Source organism: Sinocyclocheilus rhinocerous, unplaced genomic scaffold (assembly GCF_001515625.1).
Source record: "Sinocyclocheilus rhinocerous isolate Xijiao unplaced genomic scaffold, SAMN03320098_v1.1 scaffold534, whole genome shotgun sequence".
In the NCBI taxonomy this organism is placed as follows: domain Eukaryota; kingdom Metazoa; phylum Chordata; class Actinopteri; order Cypriniformes; family Cyprinidae; genus Sinocyclocheilus; species Sinocyclocheilus rhinocerous.
The window spans coordinates 1,932,320-1,949,490 of record NW_015646352.1 but is presented as its reverse complement, the minus strand read 5'-3'; the positions used below and the strand labels follow the sequence as shown (position 1 = coordinate 1,949,490).

Below are 17,171 nucleotides of genomic sequence, written 5' to 3'. Positions count from 1 at the left end.
TCTTCATCTTTAACCTTTTTGTCATTCCTACTCGATTTTATGAGTTTTCAGAGAATTTTTTCTATTGTAATTTAAATTACAGTGGTTGAATAACGTTAGTAATTAACCCAGCACTATTTTTACTTCTAAGGTTTCAGATAAAATTATTAAAATGTTTTTGGGGTTCCCCCGCCCACCAATATTATATTAATTCTTTTTAGAGCCTAGTTTTCCTTTAATTTATTATTTGTTTCAAGGTGTAGAATGCCTATAATAATAATAATAATAATAATAATAATAATAATATACATTGCGTTTGTAACGGCATGACTATGATGATAATTAAATATAGAGTCCGTTTTTTCTTCTTCTTCCGTAAAAGGCCGTTGTCTGCGGTTTTGATTGTGGTGTCTAATCCAATCCGAATTTCTTCTGTCCAATCAGGACACGCCGCCTCTAGAGTAAACGGAACTCACGTGGAGAATTTTGTTGAACTTCATTGTTAGAGCTGTCACCCATGAAAAGGCTTCTCCAGCGGTCCTCTATAAAACCCCTGGAAGAGAGAAGGACGGGCAAGAGCTCCTCATTCTGCCCTCTTGGACTCTAATCTACGCGAGCCTCTGCAGTGAGAGAGTAGCTGCACGTGAATTCCTCGCTGTCATTTTCAACAAAAAGACGGTGCAATGATGTTGCCAAGTGTTAGTGCGCCACCTTCTATATACCCGAACTTTCTGCGGCCCTCGGCGGCTCTGACCTTGCCTCCAACTTTACAGTCAGCGTTCACAATGCACTCGAGTTTCCTGGTGGAGGACCTGTTGCGGATCAGCAGACCTGCCACCTTCATGCACAGGAGCATCCCGTCCCAAAGCGCATCTCCTCCGGCCACAGGAGCCACAACTCTGAACAACTTCTCAGCAGTCCACGTCGCCATGTCTACGTCTTTGCCAAAAAGATCAAGCTCTCCACAAACATCAATTTCAAACGATCCAAATTACTTGAAGTTTGGAGTGAATGCGATTCTCGCGTCAACAACACGAAACGGTAAGTTTCTTGTATGATTATATAGTATCACCTTAATGCTACTGATAAAGCGTCAAAAACAGTATTTGTCTTTGTTTTGTTTAAAATACGCTCATTAAGAACTTGGCGACATTTATGTTGTAAACGTATTTTATGTCACATTCAATTTGTAGCCCATTTGATTAAAGTCCACTTTATTTTGTGTCATAGCTTCACCACCACCTTCAGTGCAAGGGATGAATGCGAAAACATTTCCGTTCCCATGTTTTGACGGCTCATTCCACCCATTCATCAGAGCATCATATTTCCCAGGTGGGTTCCTAAAAATCATTTCTTAATTCGGTCAAACTGATGGGCCTTCAGAATTTGCTTCCAATGCTGGAATTTGTAGGACATTGTGGAATCAGTCTCGCTAATTTGATGCCCTATTTAGCAAACGCAGTGACTGCTGACATTTTGCACCGCTTCCCCTAATCCACAAATTAGCCGGAATTGTCATGGTCCCAATTTAAGGCGGGTCCGCTCTCACAAGCAAACTGTTGGCGTCTCTTCATCGCAGCCTTTTCCCACCGAGCCAGTGTACTTAGTTACTGATTGGCAACAATGCTTTCAGCACCATGACCAATTGGTCAGCTCCCTTTGGGCAGCCACACACAGACCCGTCGTTGACTTAAGCATGCTGCTGATAGGCATTTACCAGTCATGGACTAATTCCCCTATTAGCTTCTATTCAGTGTTTCAATATTCTCACAAGACCACATAGAGTTTGGGGAGTCTTCACGGGACGTCCAAGCAAAAGTTTTGGTCTCATGTAGCAGCATGAAAATTGCGTAACATGGTGTACTAGTCTTAATTAGGCTACTGTGTTCACTATTAATATAAATGGATTATTGAAGTTGCTTAATTTATTCTAAACAATGTAATGATTACTATAAACTATATTTGTATCTTGGTTAAAGCTAAGTATACCTCAAATAAAACCAATAAAAGTGGGTCTATTTTGCCTTAAGCTTCATGTCCATCAATCCAATGACTGCAGGCTACAAATAGCCTTGTGGATCGTGCACTCATTCAGACCGACGATAATAGACTGATTCTTTTCACCGCGGTGTGAATACGTCAACAAAACAACTTGAGCAGTATGAATGGCTTTTCGTGTCCATTTAATGAAAATATTTGGGGGCAAACATAGTCCCCCGCCATCAGTATTCTCAAAATGTCCCTGGCATGCAGTTGTGTTTAGTTTTTAAGTGTAAATCTCTTTTGTGGCCGTAATATATGGCTTTAGTGGCCTGTCCTAAGCCTTTTTCAGTCAGTTCATTACTACACAATTACCGTCCACGCTTCATTAGCACCTCTATCTTTCACTGGAGCGCTCTGAATGACTGCTCGCCCTTGTTACCATACCAATGCTTTTGGGAACCAAGCAATGTGCTAATTAGTTTCCTCGATCCGTAGCCTATCACTCAAACGGACTGGTTTAAAAAACATTAAAGCCCAACTTTCATTCCATGGCCAAAGACTATTTCCTGTTCTTAGAAAACACCCATAGCTTATTTTGAGAGAAACGTTGATTTTAATTACTTTGTTTGGTTGTTTCTCATAGCGTCGTCTTCAGCAGTGCCTATTCCCGGAACTTTCGCATGGCCACTCACGGCTCGAGGGAAGCCGAGGAGAGGAATGCTTCGACGGGCCGTCTTCTCTGACGTGCAGCGAAAAGCGTTGGAAAAGATGTTTCAGAAACAAAAGTACATCAGCAAACCAGACAGAAAGAAACTGGCGACGAAACTTGGCCTTAAAGATTCTCAGGTAAGCTGATGTTGTCCACAAACACTTTTTATATCGTACTTTTGTGGGTGTCTGAGGTAAACTGGTGTGCTCATGTCTTGCAAACTCTTTCTCGTCAGGTAAAAATTTGGTTCCAAAATCGAAGAATGAAATGGCGCAATTCCAAAGAAAGAGAGCTTCTTTCATCAGGAGGTTGCAGGGAACAAACATTGCCGACGAAAATGAACCCCAATCCTGACCTGAGCGACGTTGGCAAAACGTTTGAAACTGACGTGGCTCTGAGAGAAAGCCCGTGCGCGTCTTTCTCTCAGCCGCGCGGGGATCACGAGCTCAACGTAGATTTACATTTCACTTCGCCTTCCATCTCCAGCAATCACTCAGACTTCTCAGAATCAGAGGACGAGGAAATAACCGTGTCATAATCATTAAGCAGATTGTGTAATTTCCAATGAATTATGTTTATGCACAAAACTGGAGAAAAACTTTAAGAAAAGTGGTCTTGTTTGACACGGTAGCTGTGTGAACTTTGATAGGAAACCTTTCAGTTGAAGAGAGAACGTTGCAACCGCTGCGTTTTTGGCAGCTTGTATAGTGTTGTGTATGAATAATTTGTATGGAATTTTTATACCAAGATTATTATAATCTTTCTTAATGATTTGGGATACTTTGTCTATAATCTTAAATACGTAGATGGCACAATTCTAACTTAAAAGTCTTATATTTTGTATACTGATGTTTTTGTAAAAAGTGTATATACATGTGAAAAAAATATTTTTACAAATTAAAAACCCAAAGCAAAACACCAAATTTTTCGTTTTTGTTTGTCTTCCTTGAAAATAACATTTTGTGTTATTTACATGACCCAGTATACAACAGCTGTATGATTTTTGACCAAATGGAAATCATGACATTTTTTCTTAACCTATATATTTATATCTGAGAGCCTGGTGTTTCAACAAACTACTTTATTTAAAAAAAAAAAAAAAGCGATAAGCCAAAATGGATCACATTTCCTAGTAGTTCATGGTCCCCGATATTACCATGCCTGCCAATAAGGTGAATGAAACAATGTCACTACTTGTTTACTTCCTCCCCAACTTCTGACAAAACACAACTGTTGACAGTTTGTCACCAAATAACTGACATGACTCATAGTTGGTCAGGAAAATGATCACATTTACTCCAAAAAGGGTCACATGCAATCAAGTTGAGACTGAAAAATATCATTAAACATTAACAACAACTTTACAGAAAACAATTCCTCTTAAAGACAACACAAACAAATAAAACATGAGGCAAATATTTACAATATAGTACAACTGAAAATATAAACAAACTCAATCAAAATTCAGTCTTGTTTCTGAAATTACCAGCAATTTATAAGTAGATACTAACTGCATTAAAAAAAATTTTTTTTTTCATATAAACGAATTTCTTTATTTTCCACACAAATGTTTTCACCTGTAGAAGTGTTCAAAGGAAACAAATATATTGGCAGTACTTGAAGCACAGCAAATTATTTGGTGGGATCTAACAGAAAAACCAAAATTAAGAAATACTGCATAAGGTCTTCTATTAAAACAAGTTCTAGAAAATTATTTTAAAACGAACCATTGAAAAAAAGTGTCTTTTTCTAGTTAAACAAAATGCAATCTTTCAAATAAAGCAACTCTCAGTAATCTACTTGGACTTCATGCAAATGTTTGCCACATTAGGAAGACACACTAACCCCCAATTCAGGCTAAATCACATCACACAGATCCTTGTGCCGGACCTTTTTAAAGGTACAACTACCCCATGATCTTCTGTATGTATAGACCTCAACGACTGACACAATAGAACATAGGTCTTCAAACCTGCTCCTGGGGACCCACTGTCCTGCAAAGTTTATTTCCAACCTGCTTCAGCACACCTGGCCTGTAACTTTAGAAGTTGATCCTGAAGACCTTGATTATCTGGTTCAGGTGTGTTTGATTAGGGTTGGAGCTGAACTCTGCAGGACAGTGGGTCCCCAGGAGCAGGGTTGAAGACCTATGCAATAGAAGGTTATTTCTCCCCTCAACAAGTATTTTTAGATAAACATACTCTCACACTGAACAAAGTAGACTCATTTTATGCTGTACTTGTAGAATTATAAGAATCTACAAAAGTGTGGTCAGTTTTGGTTTTAAGCCTTCCTGATATCAACAGTATTGCAAGGTAATAATGCCTCTATATTGTCTGTAATGGTTTTTATTCATTGAGATTGTTTGGTAAAACCTTTTCTGTTGTTGACTAAAGTTTTCAAGAGATTCTGTTTTGATGAAGTTAAATATTCTTTGAATGTAACAATATTGCATAGAGAATATTGTACTTCATAAAGAGGCACAAACTATGCTCCTGGCACAAAATGATAGAACTTTGATAAGATAATCATATCATATCTGCTTTCAATGTTATCAATACTTTTCCAAACATCTCTTTATGTTATGCAAGTGTGTTACCAAAACTCTGTTTTGTTGCTGAAAGGCAAACAAAATATAGTTCATATTTTCTCTGTCAGGTGAGGTCCCACAGATAGAGCATCATTCGAAGGCTATAATGTCCTTGCATTATTTGTATTTGTATAAAGTTACAAATCTTTAAGACAAGCTAGTCCGTCTCAACTTATAACAAGAGTTGTAAGGCATTATTATAAAGTTCAGCACCAAGTTGTTCACTAGTACATAAAAGTCACCCAACATTAGATACTATTTAGAAAGTTTAATATATGACTGAAAATAAACATGAATTGGCAACAGTTTTGAATTTAAAAGGAGTTGTTACAGCTCAACAAGGTTTGTCTCCTTTTTGAACACATTTATACCGCCATCTAGTGTCCATTTCAGGAAATGACAATCTCTGATGAATATTTAACTTTTGAACATGTTATTTTCTTGCATTTCAGGTGATGACTAGGGTGCGATGTGACTTACTGAGCAATAATGATTTTTCAGGGTTTCCAGCACCCTGTTTTGCAGGCTACCAGCACCAAGATTCATATAAAAGCCGATTTTGATATTAAAAGGTCTCAGAAGAGTCCAGCATGTCATCTTGGTGACTGTTGTCGGTGGAATCACTGTCATAGCTCTCCATCCCTGTGCAGTGAGCTGTCTCCTTCAGCCTCATTAACATATTCATCTGTGGTAATAGGAACAGGTTATTAATAATAATAATAATAATAATAATAATAATAATAATAATAATAATAATAATAATAATAATAATAGAATATATAGAGAAAACATTTTGGTTCTTTAATATGAGCAAATATCGATTAAAACATACTTAAAACATACCAGTGGGTCTTCTTCTGATTTTCCCTGTGCAGGTTGCTTGCCTGGACTGCCCTCCTGAGATATATTGTACCCGTTGAACCCTACGTCCTCTGGCCGAAGTCGCAGCAGGGAATGCCACTCATGTTGCTGTGGACTTGCCACCCAAGGGAAGCTGTCCATCACCCACTTGGCCGGATCCTCCCATGCTGCCTTACATCCATACATCTGCAGAACACATGTACAGTTATTTTTTTATTTGCTTTAGCGTCCCAATATTGTAATGATGGACATATGATGGAAGGCACCTTACCAGCAGCCCTTCTCTGACAGCCTCCAGCATGTAGGGGAGGATGGAGTAGTTCCACAGATCGGTGAACCACACTCTTGAGCCTTCAACATCCATTGGGCAGGATAGAAAGAGTCGAGGTCCTGTGATGGACAAAAGATGTTTTACACAAATCAATATATTAAGACAGTTTAGAAAAGTTTCATAATACAGAAAAAAAGTGTGCTTTTATTTATATAAAACATTATTAGGAGTTGAGAAATTCTCAGGAAACCATTTGAATAATTGCGCATAACAGCATGTTTCCACGCTCACCAATTGTGACATCGGAAGAACTATGTGTTTCCAGGAAGCGGTTGAGATGATGCCAAACACATGGGATCCACTCAATAATCTTAACTAGCTCGCTGTTCCTCACACGACTGCTGATCTCAGTTTCTAGAAGCTTTCGTCGCAAGTACCGACCCAGAAAACCTTTCACTGGCTCAGTATGATTGGCACATAAAATCCACCTGAAATAAGAGACCAGGTACAAGACCAGATCCGCCTTTATCCATGTATAATAAGCTTGAGCAAAATAATGCTTGCGGGACCTCTTGTGGAGACTTGGGGTATAGCAACTAGCTAACCCCAGTTGTATATGATATAAAATATAAAATGAATTTATTTTATAAATTATATATTTAAATTATTATACAAATTATACATATATATATATATATATATATATATATATATATAGGTTTGCAATCACAGGAATAAATTATTTAGTAAAATATAGTAAAAACAGAATATATATATTTATATATATATAGGCTGTCAAATCGATTAATATCGATTATATATATATAGCAGAAAAAGGTTATTAAACAGTATAGATAAAATTCCAAGTTATACCCTAGTTATACCCCTATATTTTACATATTTTTTGTACATTTACGTATATAATTAAGCAAAAATGGTAAATTAATAGTAATATTAAAAATATTACAAAATAATAGCAAATTGAAATCTGAATGAGATGATACCTAAAATTATGATGAAGCTGTAGATTTGGAGTGGGTGATGGGGTTTGATTCATGGTTCCAATGATGTAAGGACTGTGAGAAAATAATACAATTAAATATACATGAAGTCTTCTGTGAAACACGAAGATTTAAACCAAAAAAGAAATCTGCATTTTCACAGTTTTTCGTTGATATATAAACTGTTGTGTGCGTTGCTCACCACTGGTGGTTCTTGCAGTTGAGCAGGCCGTTGAAAATCTCGGCCAGTGAAGTGACGTGGTGAAGGTTATCTAGTATAAGCACCACAGGCATGTCAGCAGCATGTACATTGTTTTTACACTGGTCTGCCAGGTTGGACAAGTACTGCTTCAGCTCCTATATAAAACACATTGTGCTTTATTACTGGAAATTTGCAACATGCTGAAAGCAAACCCTTGGATTTTTGTAGCACTTGAATAAATCATCCGCCCACAATTTAACTAATAATGAAAATTATTAAATGAATAGGATATAAATCTGTTATTAAGTTCTGTATTATTAATTCAATCAGTTTAACTGACCTTAGTAGTTTTGTTATCAACATTGAAAGTGGCGATTGCTTGATGTTCCAGCTGTTTTCCCTCTTTTAGGACCATGTACTCGGCCAGTCTGCTGGCTAGAAAGCTTTTCCCTGTGCCAGAAGGCCCTGAAAAGATTATTCGTCTGTACTCCTCAAGCTGAGAGATGTATCGCTGCAGAACCGGCTTTGGAATGAGCGCCTCGAATGCCAAACTGTCCTCACTATTAACAGACAAGTCTGTAGATGGAGAGAGAAAGTCTCTGTCAGAGACCTGTCGTCAATGTATGCAATGGTGTGGTGTCATGTTTTCAAGACTAGTTTCTTCTACAAGAGCAATAATCGTACCTTTCAGCTTGACAGAGATGGTATCGCTTTCTCCCACAAGATAACCACATGGCAGGAGTTCTGGTGTATCTGCATCACTGGCGCGATGGATGTCTCCAATGCTGTACTTCAACACACTGTCGGTGTTAAGACCCAGCTGTGTGATAGGATCTATGTAGATGATATATTCCTGTTGGAGTGAAAGGAACATGACATCTTGTGTTGTGAAGAAGTTTTTTAATAAGATTTCAGCTTAGAGGTGTCTAAGTATTTTGTACCTTAAAGAGACGTCTGACTACCCCATCTAGGACATCCCATCTGGTTTTTCCACTGACACCAATGCAGCCCAGCATGAACTGAGAAGGTCTGCATTCCTGCCAAAAGTAGTACAAAGAAGAGCTTGAAGTGACACTGATGAGATCATTGAGTTATTTTTTTTGCTGTAAAGTCTGGAGTTGTACCTCTTTCCACTCTGGATCTTTCTCCAGACTGACCACGACCTTCACATGTTGTCCTTCTTTCCAGGAACTTCCATCTCCACTGTCTTCTAGCAACATATCTATAATCCAACGGAGAATTTCAATAATACTACTTCCAAAAAACACTACAATTCTTGAAGTTAGGAAGTCTTTTATACCTAAGCTGGTGGATTCTGTGAGGCTAAGTTGAGATGAAAGGCCCACAGAAGAAGGGGAGATGGACATCTGAGAAGGAGCTCTGCTACCGCTGCCTCGGCTCTCAATCTTTAATCGGTCATTCTCTACTTTCAGCCTCTCGATCTCGATCTGTTAAGATAAAATTAATTTTGTGACAAGTAACAAAATTGGCCTCCGCATGAAACATATTGAATATATATGTGAGTGTAATTATGTACAAGCACATTAAACATATTGTCCAATTAAAGCAGATGCTCACTTGCATGCGGTTCATGGATTCTCGTAGTTGGTCCAATTGGTGGGCGGAGCTGAGGGCCTCCAATCTGATGTCTGTAAGTTTCATTTCTTTATCACGCAGTTCACTGCGCAACTGCATGACTGTTTCGGCCTCGCTGTCTGTACACTCAGAGATCCTGTGACATGTAATATCAAACAAAAAATAAAATAAACAAGATTAATTTAAAATGCATCAACAAAAAACAAAAAACAAAGCAAAACTAAATTAAAACAACATACAAAAACAAAACAACAACAAAAAATACATACAAAGCAACAAATTTAAAATACAAATAAAATAAATAAATAAAACGCATAAGATAAAAACAATACAAAACATATTTAAAAAATACAAACAAATAAAATTATTGGGGTGTTTTGTTTTTAAGATTAGTTCATTGTTTTGTGATTTGGACAAATCATCAAATATTGATTAACCGTGAAAGTGAATTTTCCATCAATGAACTGTGCAAGTAGTGCATGAACACCTCGGAACAGAAATATCAACAATACTAAATTATTTATGAATCAGGGCACATAGTGTTTTAAAACTGTTAATTGCTCAGAATGACTAATTTAGGAGTCATTGGTTGAACATCTGTTTGCGACATTGTGTTTAGGGAACTGATCATCTGAGATGTATTGAGATGAAAAATCTGAGATGAGAAATATTGGTATTGTTTGTGCCATTCCCTTTACCGTGCCAGTGAGGCAGACCTCATGGACTTGCTGCTACAGCCCCAGACAGGCCCGTGTGCAGGCAGGGAGGACAGTTGAGGACTATGAACATACACATATATCAACCATGAGAGAATCTCTGAGGGTGTTCCATGTTGCATCATCTATAAAGTGTTATATCCGACAGTGCCATCACATTGAGAGTTACTCTGTAGCTACATAAAATTTGGGTGTGTGTAACTTTTTAGTTTATAAAATGGGTGGTATTTTCCAAAAACTCTACCTAGTTCTAGACTAAATCACAGTGTAAATGGAGCTTGTCTATTATACATCTTTCTTCCGTCCAAAATGAGAAGTTTCCAGAAAATCAAATATTTCAGAAAACTCCTGGTTAGCGGTGTGCTACCTGAACCAAACCCAGCGAGACCTGGACTATTATTATTATTACTACGGAAAAATAAGAAATAATAATACGGTGATTAATAATAATAAAATATTATTATAAAAACAGGAAATAATAACTTAACTAAAATAGATACATTTATAAACAATAATATTTATAATAATACTAATATAGAAATAAATAGTAGTAAATTATTATAATTTTTTAATGTAGCTTCTGCACACTCATTCCGAGATAAATAGGATAAGGAATTATGGGTTTAGTCTGGGTTTGTTGTAAAACTATTCTTATTACAGAAATTGTAATACTCATTATAATATAATAATGCATTCAATAAATGTATAGTAATAATGAATTATTAATATTATAGTTGTTGTTGTTGTTGCTGATGCTGATGTGAGGAGCTCACAGGGAGTTGGAGTGGGAGTTGCGTATCATGGGAGAAGAGGCCGTCGAGCTGTTATAGGGGAGTTTGGGTGAAGATGGCAGAGAAGAGTCTGTCATTTCTTCAATGTCCGAGTGAGAGGACGCCGATTTGGGAGACTTTTTCTTCCCGAATGCTTGTTTAAAGGAGCTCCGCAGCTGTGGAAGAAACAAATCTGTTACTATGAAACCTTCAACACACAACTGTTAGTAGTTAGTATCCTTTTTTTTTAAATTTTATTTTTATGAATTATCCCTTTAAAATATTCCAGGAATATAAAAATATATGTGAAGGAGTCATTTATCCCATCGTACCTCAAACACCTGTACCATGGCATGAAAGCACAGGGAAAATCAGACAAAAAAAACATACTTCAATACAATGTAGCTAAAACACCACTCTCTCTAACAGTTAGCAGGGTTTATAATATAATCATAAAATGTGTTTGGATCTAGTCTATGACACATTCTGAAGGAGGGGAGATCACCTGCGTGACATAAATCAGATAAATCTAGTGATGAAAAACACTGGTTCTAGCTCTAAAACTGCACAACAACGTCAACACTTCGACAACAAGGTTAGCACTGCATACGTAGTTATCAGGTAATTTTCCTCCACCAGACGATACAGCCTGAATGCAAGAGGACAAATTATTGTATGATATTGATGACTGATATTTATTCTACACTTTCAAGAAAAGCAAAGAAATATCAACCCACAATTCTACGTAAAATCCACTAAAGTACTAGTAAGACACTTTTTCTTTCATAGGTATTCACCTTTCTTCCGCCACATGAAGGCTGATGACATTAAACATCAACAAATGAAAAAAAATAAACATTTAAATGGTTAAAATAAATAAATAATCCAATCTAGCACTGATCTAACTCTATCTAGTCTGTTTAGTCCCAGACGATACAGCCTGAATGCAAGAGGACAAATTATTGTATGATATTGATGACTGATATTTATTCTACACTTTCAAGAAAAGCAAAGAAATATCAACCCACAATTCTACGTAAAATCCACTAAAGTACTAGTAAGACACTTTTTCTTTCATAGGTATTCACCTTTCTTCCGCCACATGAAGGCTGATGACATTAAACATCAACAAATGAAAAAAAATAAACATTTAAATGGTTAAAATATCCAATAATCCAATCTAGCACTGATCTAACTCTATCTAGTCTGTTTAGTCTTGGAGAGAACCATGTTTTAGGAGAAAATAAAGTATTTTGGCATTGGATGGATGGGTTTGAACATTTACCCAGCTTTTCTTCTTCTTCTTGTTCTTAGCGTCCAGCTCCAGGTTGCTGCCAATGCTGGAGTGGCTGGTGGCGCTGGTCATGCTGGAGACGCTGTCTGATGAGGGCTGTCTGTGGATCCGCAACTCTCGCTGAGACTGAGGCGACCCGTTGACAGAGTCGAGAGAAACTGAGGAAGAGAAATAAAAATGTAGCATAGGCAATACATGTGATGCTGTTTATTTTATTGTACTAAAGTTATTGAGATCTCACCCTTGCGGTTTGTTAATGTTGGGTCTGGTGTGTTAATGACTCCATTGATTGTGGCTTGAGTCGCTGAGTTCTGCTTCTGAAGGAGTTCAATGGTCTTCCTCAAGTCATTTAGCTCTGTGTCCTGCAAAGAAGTGATATTAAACAATTTTAATGATATTTAACAATAATACATTTTAAGAGACCAAATGAGATACCATTTAAGGACTCTTTATGAAGCGTTTTCTTCGTGGGGAAATTCCAACATGGAGTGTTTTTTTAGGTTATAGTATCTTCATGAAGACTTCAGAAATTCTCATTCTCACAAAAATAATAAAACACAATCTTTCTCACACACACCTTCTGTTCTGCTGTCGTCGTCAGGCTCTGCAGCCGGATGGTCATGTTTCCTAAACTCTGCTCAAAAGCCGCCACAAGGTGAGCCTGAGGACAAACACAATTTCATTTACAAAGTAAATCAGATTTATTTTAATAAGCAAAATGCCAAAAATGGACAAAGACTCAAAGCAGTAGTAGAGTTAAACCAGATGACGAGCAGTCAACTAAAATATGATCACATTTCTAGAAAAATGTGGGCTGCTGCTTGTCAGTAATGGATCCAAATATGTCTGTGAGACTGAGTTTTGTGATAAAGACAAGCTGTGGCAAGACCTCGGGTTGTTAAGCTGACATTTAGAGGATACAGAAACTGGTAAAAAAAAAAAAAATGCCATTGCCAGTTTAAAGACCAACAACCTCATCTAATGTCAACAAAAACCAAGAACATAAATACAGAAATATATAAAAAAATATTTTTATATAAATAAATACAAAATACAAATGAAAAAAAAAAAAAAAAAAAAAAAAAAAAAAAAAAAAAAAAAAAAAAAAAAAAAAAAAAAAAAAAAAAAAAAAAAAAAAAAAAAAAAAAAAAAAAAAAAAAAAAAAAAAAAAAAAAAAAAAAAACTAAAATAAAATAAAATTATAAAATGATAAATAATACTAATACAAGTAATAAATATAATAAACTATTTTATACTCTACTTTTATTATAGTACTTTTTATTTTTTATATAACTGATATATGTATATATTATATATTATAATAGAATTTTCTTATAATTACACACACACACACACACACACATATATGTATATATACATATATATATATATAAATATACACAGTATATACACACACACACACACACACACACACATAGACACATATAAATATAAGCAATCACTAAAATATTTTATATATCTATATAATAGATATGGGTAACATAAAAGCATATTCATAATATATTTTTATATTAAATAATACTACTTACAATTAATATTACACACACACACAACGCACATATATATATAAATATAATATCATATTACTTTGAACTGCAAGTGAGAGAGATTGTGATCATATTACACAATATACACAAAACAGATTAACTCAAGAGTCCAAACAAAATCCTCAAACCAAGCAGCATCACAAACTCCCTCAGGGTAACATCATACTAAACAACCAGCTCTAAAAAGTCAAACAGAGCAGTCAGCCCAAGATCTTCAGCCCACCTCAGTGAGTTCTCGCTTATTCCATTTACTCTGGTTCTTTGAGCTGCTGCCGTGGCTCTTGCTACTGCTGCGAGGCTTTGGTTTAGACCTCTCACAGACCCTCCTCAAAGATGGGTAATGATTCCGACTCCGAGGATGCCAGATAACTGCTTGACAGGGGTTAGCCTTGCCTGTCAACATCTTGAGGTGATGAACTGTGTATGTACTGAGACACCGAGGACGATGTGTACCTTAGATTTCTGTTAAGCTGTAGCTGCCAAAAATGAGCAACCACACTCGTACACAACACAACAAGCATATCATATGCAACATGAGCCGATAATCAAGGGACTGGAGATCTGGATGACTTCTTTCAGAGGGAGTCAGAGGTTTGTGTTTGGGCATGTGCTGTTTCAAACATCAGATAACCTTCAATATAGTGTCCTCAAAGGGTTTTCGTCCAAGCAGAATAGCAGTCGGTGCATTTGTGTGTGTGTAAAACGCTTTAACAAACACCCAGAAGGGCAAAAGCCTCTAGTTTTGTTTGTTAAGCCTGCATGAGAGCTGACGGACGGATAGGGGTTTTAGGATGTGACGATTCATTAGGTTGTGTAGGCCAAATGCGGGCTGTCATATCTGTTGTTATTGAGCAAATAATTCCACTTAAAGGTGCATCTCTCTCTCTCACTCACACACACACACACACGCAAGCACACACAATTACACACCGTCTTACTCAATATGATGCAGGCAGCTGGAAAAATTTCAAAACACTAGAACAAAGGCTAAATCACTGTTTTACCAGCTGATAAAAGATGTACAAATGTCAAGACTACAGCATGGTACAAATCCAGTGTTTCCCCTTCCATTATATTAGGGGGGCGCCCTAATATAATTTAGATTTTAATTTAGTCCTTTTAATTTTGAAAGTCAAATAATTTCATTACACCAAATACACAAAATAATGTTCTTTTTAGCAACATCATATGACCCCTTTAATTATATTTTCTCTATAGCGCCAGATCACAACAGAAGCAATTTAAAGTTGCCTTTCCGATAGAACAAGTATATACTTTGTTCTTTTATTAAGCAAACTAAATAGCCTTATGCTTTTTATCTTATTTACACGATGGCATGTCATTTCGGTCTCCACGTTACATCGCGCTCTCTGTATCACGCACAGCGGAGTTCCGCCCCGCGCGCGCGCGCACACACATACACAAGTGGGCACACTCCCACTAGTATTTGTAAATATTAAGCCGCAAAATGATTCATATTTAAATGAATTCTGCGTGAATTCTGCGTGTCTCTGTCAATGAATGGCGCAGACGTGCGTTTTTTTTTTACCACTCGTACTGAAGCACACGTGACGCTTCCGGTGATTTTAGCGTCTGCCGTCTCACTAAATGAGGACATAAATACATGAACAACATCTCCAGAACTTCTCTGAGAGTCACTTCATGAGCATTTGACCGTTTCATTTGAGTAAAACTATCATCATGTCATACACACACAGAAATGTAAAGGTATTCACGGCAACCCGTCAAAATAAAAGTTCGGTTTAACTTGAAGGCATTGGCAGAAATATATTACTATTGTTCAGTAGAATGTACACAACAGACTGCTACTACTACTACTACTACTAAAATTATTAAAACCTTGCTTAAACAGAATTTGGTAACAATGAAACATAAGGTTGGGAAAAATAAAAAATTTCATAGGGCCCTAAACATGTAATATTTGTTAAACTTTTAATAAATTAATGTTAAATTGTTTAAGTTTCATGATTTTAATTAATTAGACATGCTTTTTGACTAATAAAATTTAATTTAACCATTAAAAAGGAGTCCAGAAAAAAAAAAAAAGGATATTAAAGTTGCTGCAGTTAAAAAGCTAAAAAGTAGTTGGATCAGCCCACTCCCGAGATCCAACTACGAGCCCCCCCCCCCCAAAAAGCCGTAAACCTAGGGGAAACACTGAAATCCAACATGAAATTGTTCTATAACTACTAACCACATATTTGACAAGCCCACAATTTCCAAAGTCAACCATTTAAAAATTACCAATTGAACCAATGAGCACTGATGTTAACATATAGGCAAAATGTTTAGCAGATATTTATGGAAGCCTGTTTATGGCCTTTTTTAGCTAAATAAATAAAGAGAATTGTGATTTTAATAAACTGAATTAATAAAAAATAAAATAACATTTATAATTGTGTATTTATACATTTAAAATATTTAGGTTGTAATCTTTTTGTTATTTTAACTTCATATCTCTATGTTGTGACCTTTTTAAAATTAAAAAATAATTTAAAAAATGTTTTTGAATTGCAAATGTATATATTCCAGATGATTTTTATAAATAAAATATTATTACATTTTTTATATTATTATATTATTAAATTCTTAATACTATATTATATTATTATATTATACAATTTGTAATTTTTTTATATTTTTATACAGTCTATGGTTTATTCCAGCCGTGCCACGCACGTTTCTGAAGCGGCTCTCTTTGCTGCTTCTGTAAAGATACACGCATAAGCCTCCTTTGAATAAATATAGCCAAAATCCGTTGCCATGACTTATCGCGAGAGGCAAAAGGTTACGTTTTAGTCGCATAACATTGGTTAATGGAAACGCCGTCATTTCGCAATACTTTTTTATCGACATTTATAAAATATCGCCAAAGTTTTGCGCAAATCTGTAATGGAAACGCGCCTACAGTGTCGCGTTCCGAACGTTGTTTAAGCAACATACACCGGTATTGCGGTATTTTAAAAATTCATATCATAACAAAAATAAACACAGGTATTTTGTATGAACCGGTATACCGCCCAGCAATACTTAATGCATTAACTAACATCAACTAACAATGAGCAATACATTGTTACATTATTTATTAATCTTTGTTTACGTTAGTTAATAAAAATACAACTGTTTATTGTTAGTCCATGTTAACTCAGGTCCATTAAATAACAATGAGCACGTTTACATGCACACCAGTAAGCTGATAACTCACAAATATCAGCTTATTAAAATAACCAGTTTTCCCCTTTTACATGCATTCCTTCTTTCTTTACTGCAAGACGTTTGCTCGGTCTAGATGCGCTTAAATCTGCACTAACAATGCGTTCCTGTCACGTAACACATGTGCGCACTTCAATAAGCCGACAGAAAGCAGGTTATTGCGTTTACATACCGTGCGAAATCGGAGTAAGAGGCAAAAAAACTACCTGTTGCGATCGGTTTATGCTTATGCCGTTTATAACCTTACTCCCATAAAAGAACACGGGTTACCGCGTTTACATGACCAAGTGCGTTTTCGGCTTATTAAGCATAATCGTCTTAAGAACGTGCATGTAAACGCGCTCATTAATAGATACAGCTATTGATTTTTACTAATGTATTAGTAAATGTTGGAATA

The 17,171-nt window shown here is 36.2% G+C and overlaps 2 protein-coding genes across 2 annotated transcripts in view; one reads left to right on the top strand and one right to left on the bottom strand.

Moving 5' to 3' along the window:
- Nucleotides 1-488: 488 nt before the first annotated feature.
- Nucleotides 489-3,264, top strand: LOC107707430 (homeobox protein DBX1-B-like). Its single transcript, XM_016511427.1, has 4 exons — nucleotides 489-1,020; nucleotides 1,210-1,311; nucleotides 2,606-2,808; nucleotides 2,907-3,264. Exons 1-4 carry the CDS (start codon nucleotides 663-665, stop codon nucleotides 3,207-3,209), a joined length of 966 nt encoding a protein of 321 aa, XP_016366913.1. The 5' UTR covers nucleotides 489-662; the 3' UTR covers nucleotides 3,210-3,264.
- Nucleotides 3,265-5,785: 2,521 nt separating this feature from the next.
- Nucleotides 5,786-17,171, bottom strand: part of LOC107707495 (neuron navigator 2-like) — a 76,968-nt gene continuing 65,582 nt past the window's right edge. The window contains exons 22-38 of the mRNA XM_016511546.1: nucleotides 12,550-12,633; nucleotides 12,214-12,334; nucleotides 11,964-12,130; nucleotides 10,682-10,854; nucleotides 9,891-9,971; nucleotides 9,175-9,328; nucleotides 8,897-9,044; nucleotides 8,721-8,818; nucleotides 8,538-8,633; nucleotides 8,281-8,449; nucleotides 7,937-8,172; nucleotides 7,597-7,751; nucleotides 7,398-7,469; nucleotides 6,685-6,881; nucleotides 6,394-6,512; nucleotides 6,105-6,308; nucleotides 5,786-5,946 (exon numbers count right to left, since the gene is read on the bottom strand). Of these exons, the coding sequence (XP_016367032.1) occupies nucleotides 5,827-5,946; nucleotides 6,105-6,308; nucleotides 6,394-6,512; nucleotides 6,685-6,881; nucleotides 7,398-7,469; nucleotides 7,597-7,751; nucleotides 7,937-8,172; nucleotides 8,281-8,449; nucleotides 8,538-8,633; nucleotides 8,721-8,818; nucleotides 8,897-9,044; nucleotides 9,175-9,328; nucleotides 9,891-9,971; nucleotides 10,682-10,854; nucleotides 11,964-12,130; nucleotides 12,214-12,334; nucleotides 12,550-12,633 (2,394 nt within the window). The 3' untranslated portion in view covers nucleotides 5,786-5,826. The remainder of the gene's footprint in view (nucleotides 5,947-6,104; nucleotides 6,309-6,393; nucleotides 6,513-6,684; nucleotides 6,882-7,397; nucleotides 7,470-7,596; nucleotides 7,752-7,936; nucleotides 8,173-8,280; nucleotides 8,450-8,537; nucleotides 8,634-8,720; nucleotides 8,819-8,896; nucleotides 9,045-9,174; nucleotides 9,329-9,890; nucleotides 9,972-10,681; nucleotides 10,855-11,963; nucleotides 12,131-12,213; nucleotides 12,335-12,549; nucleotides 12,634-17,171) is intronic.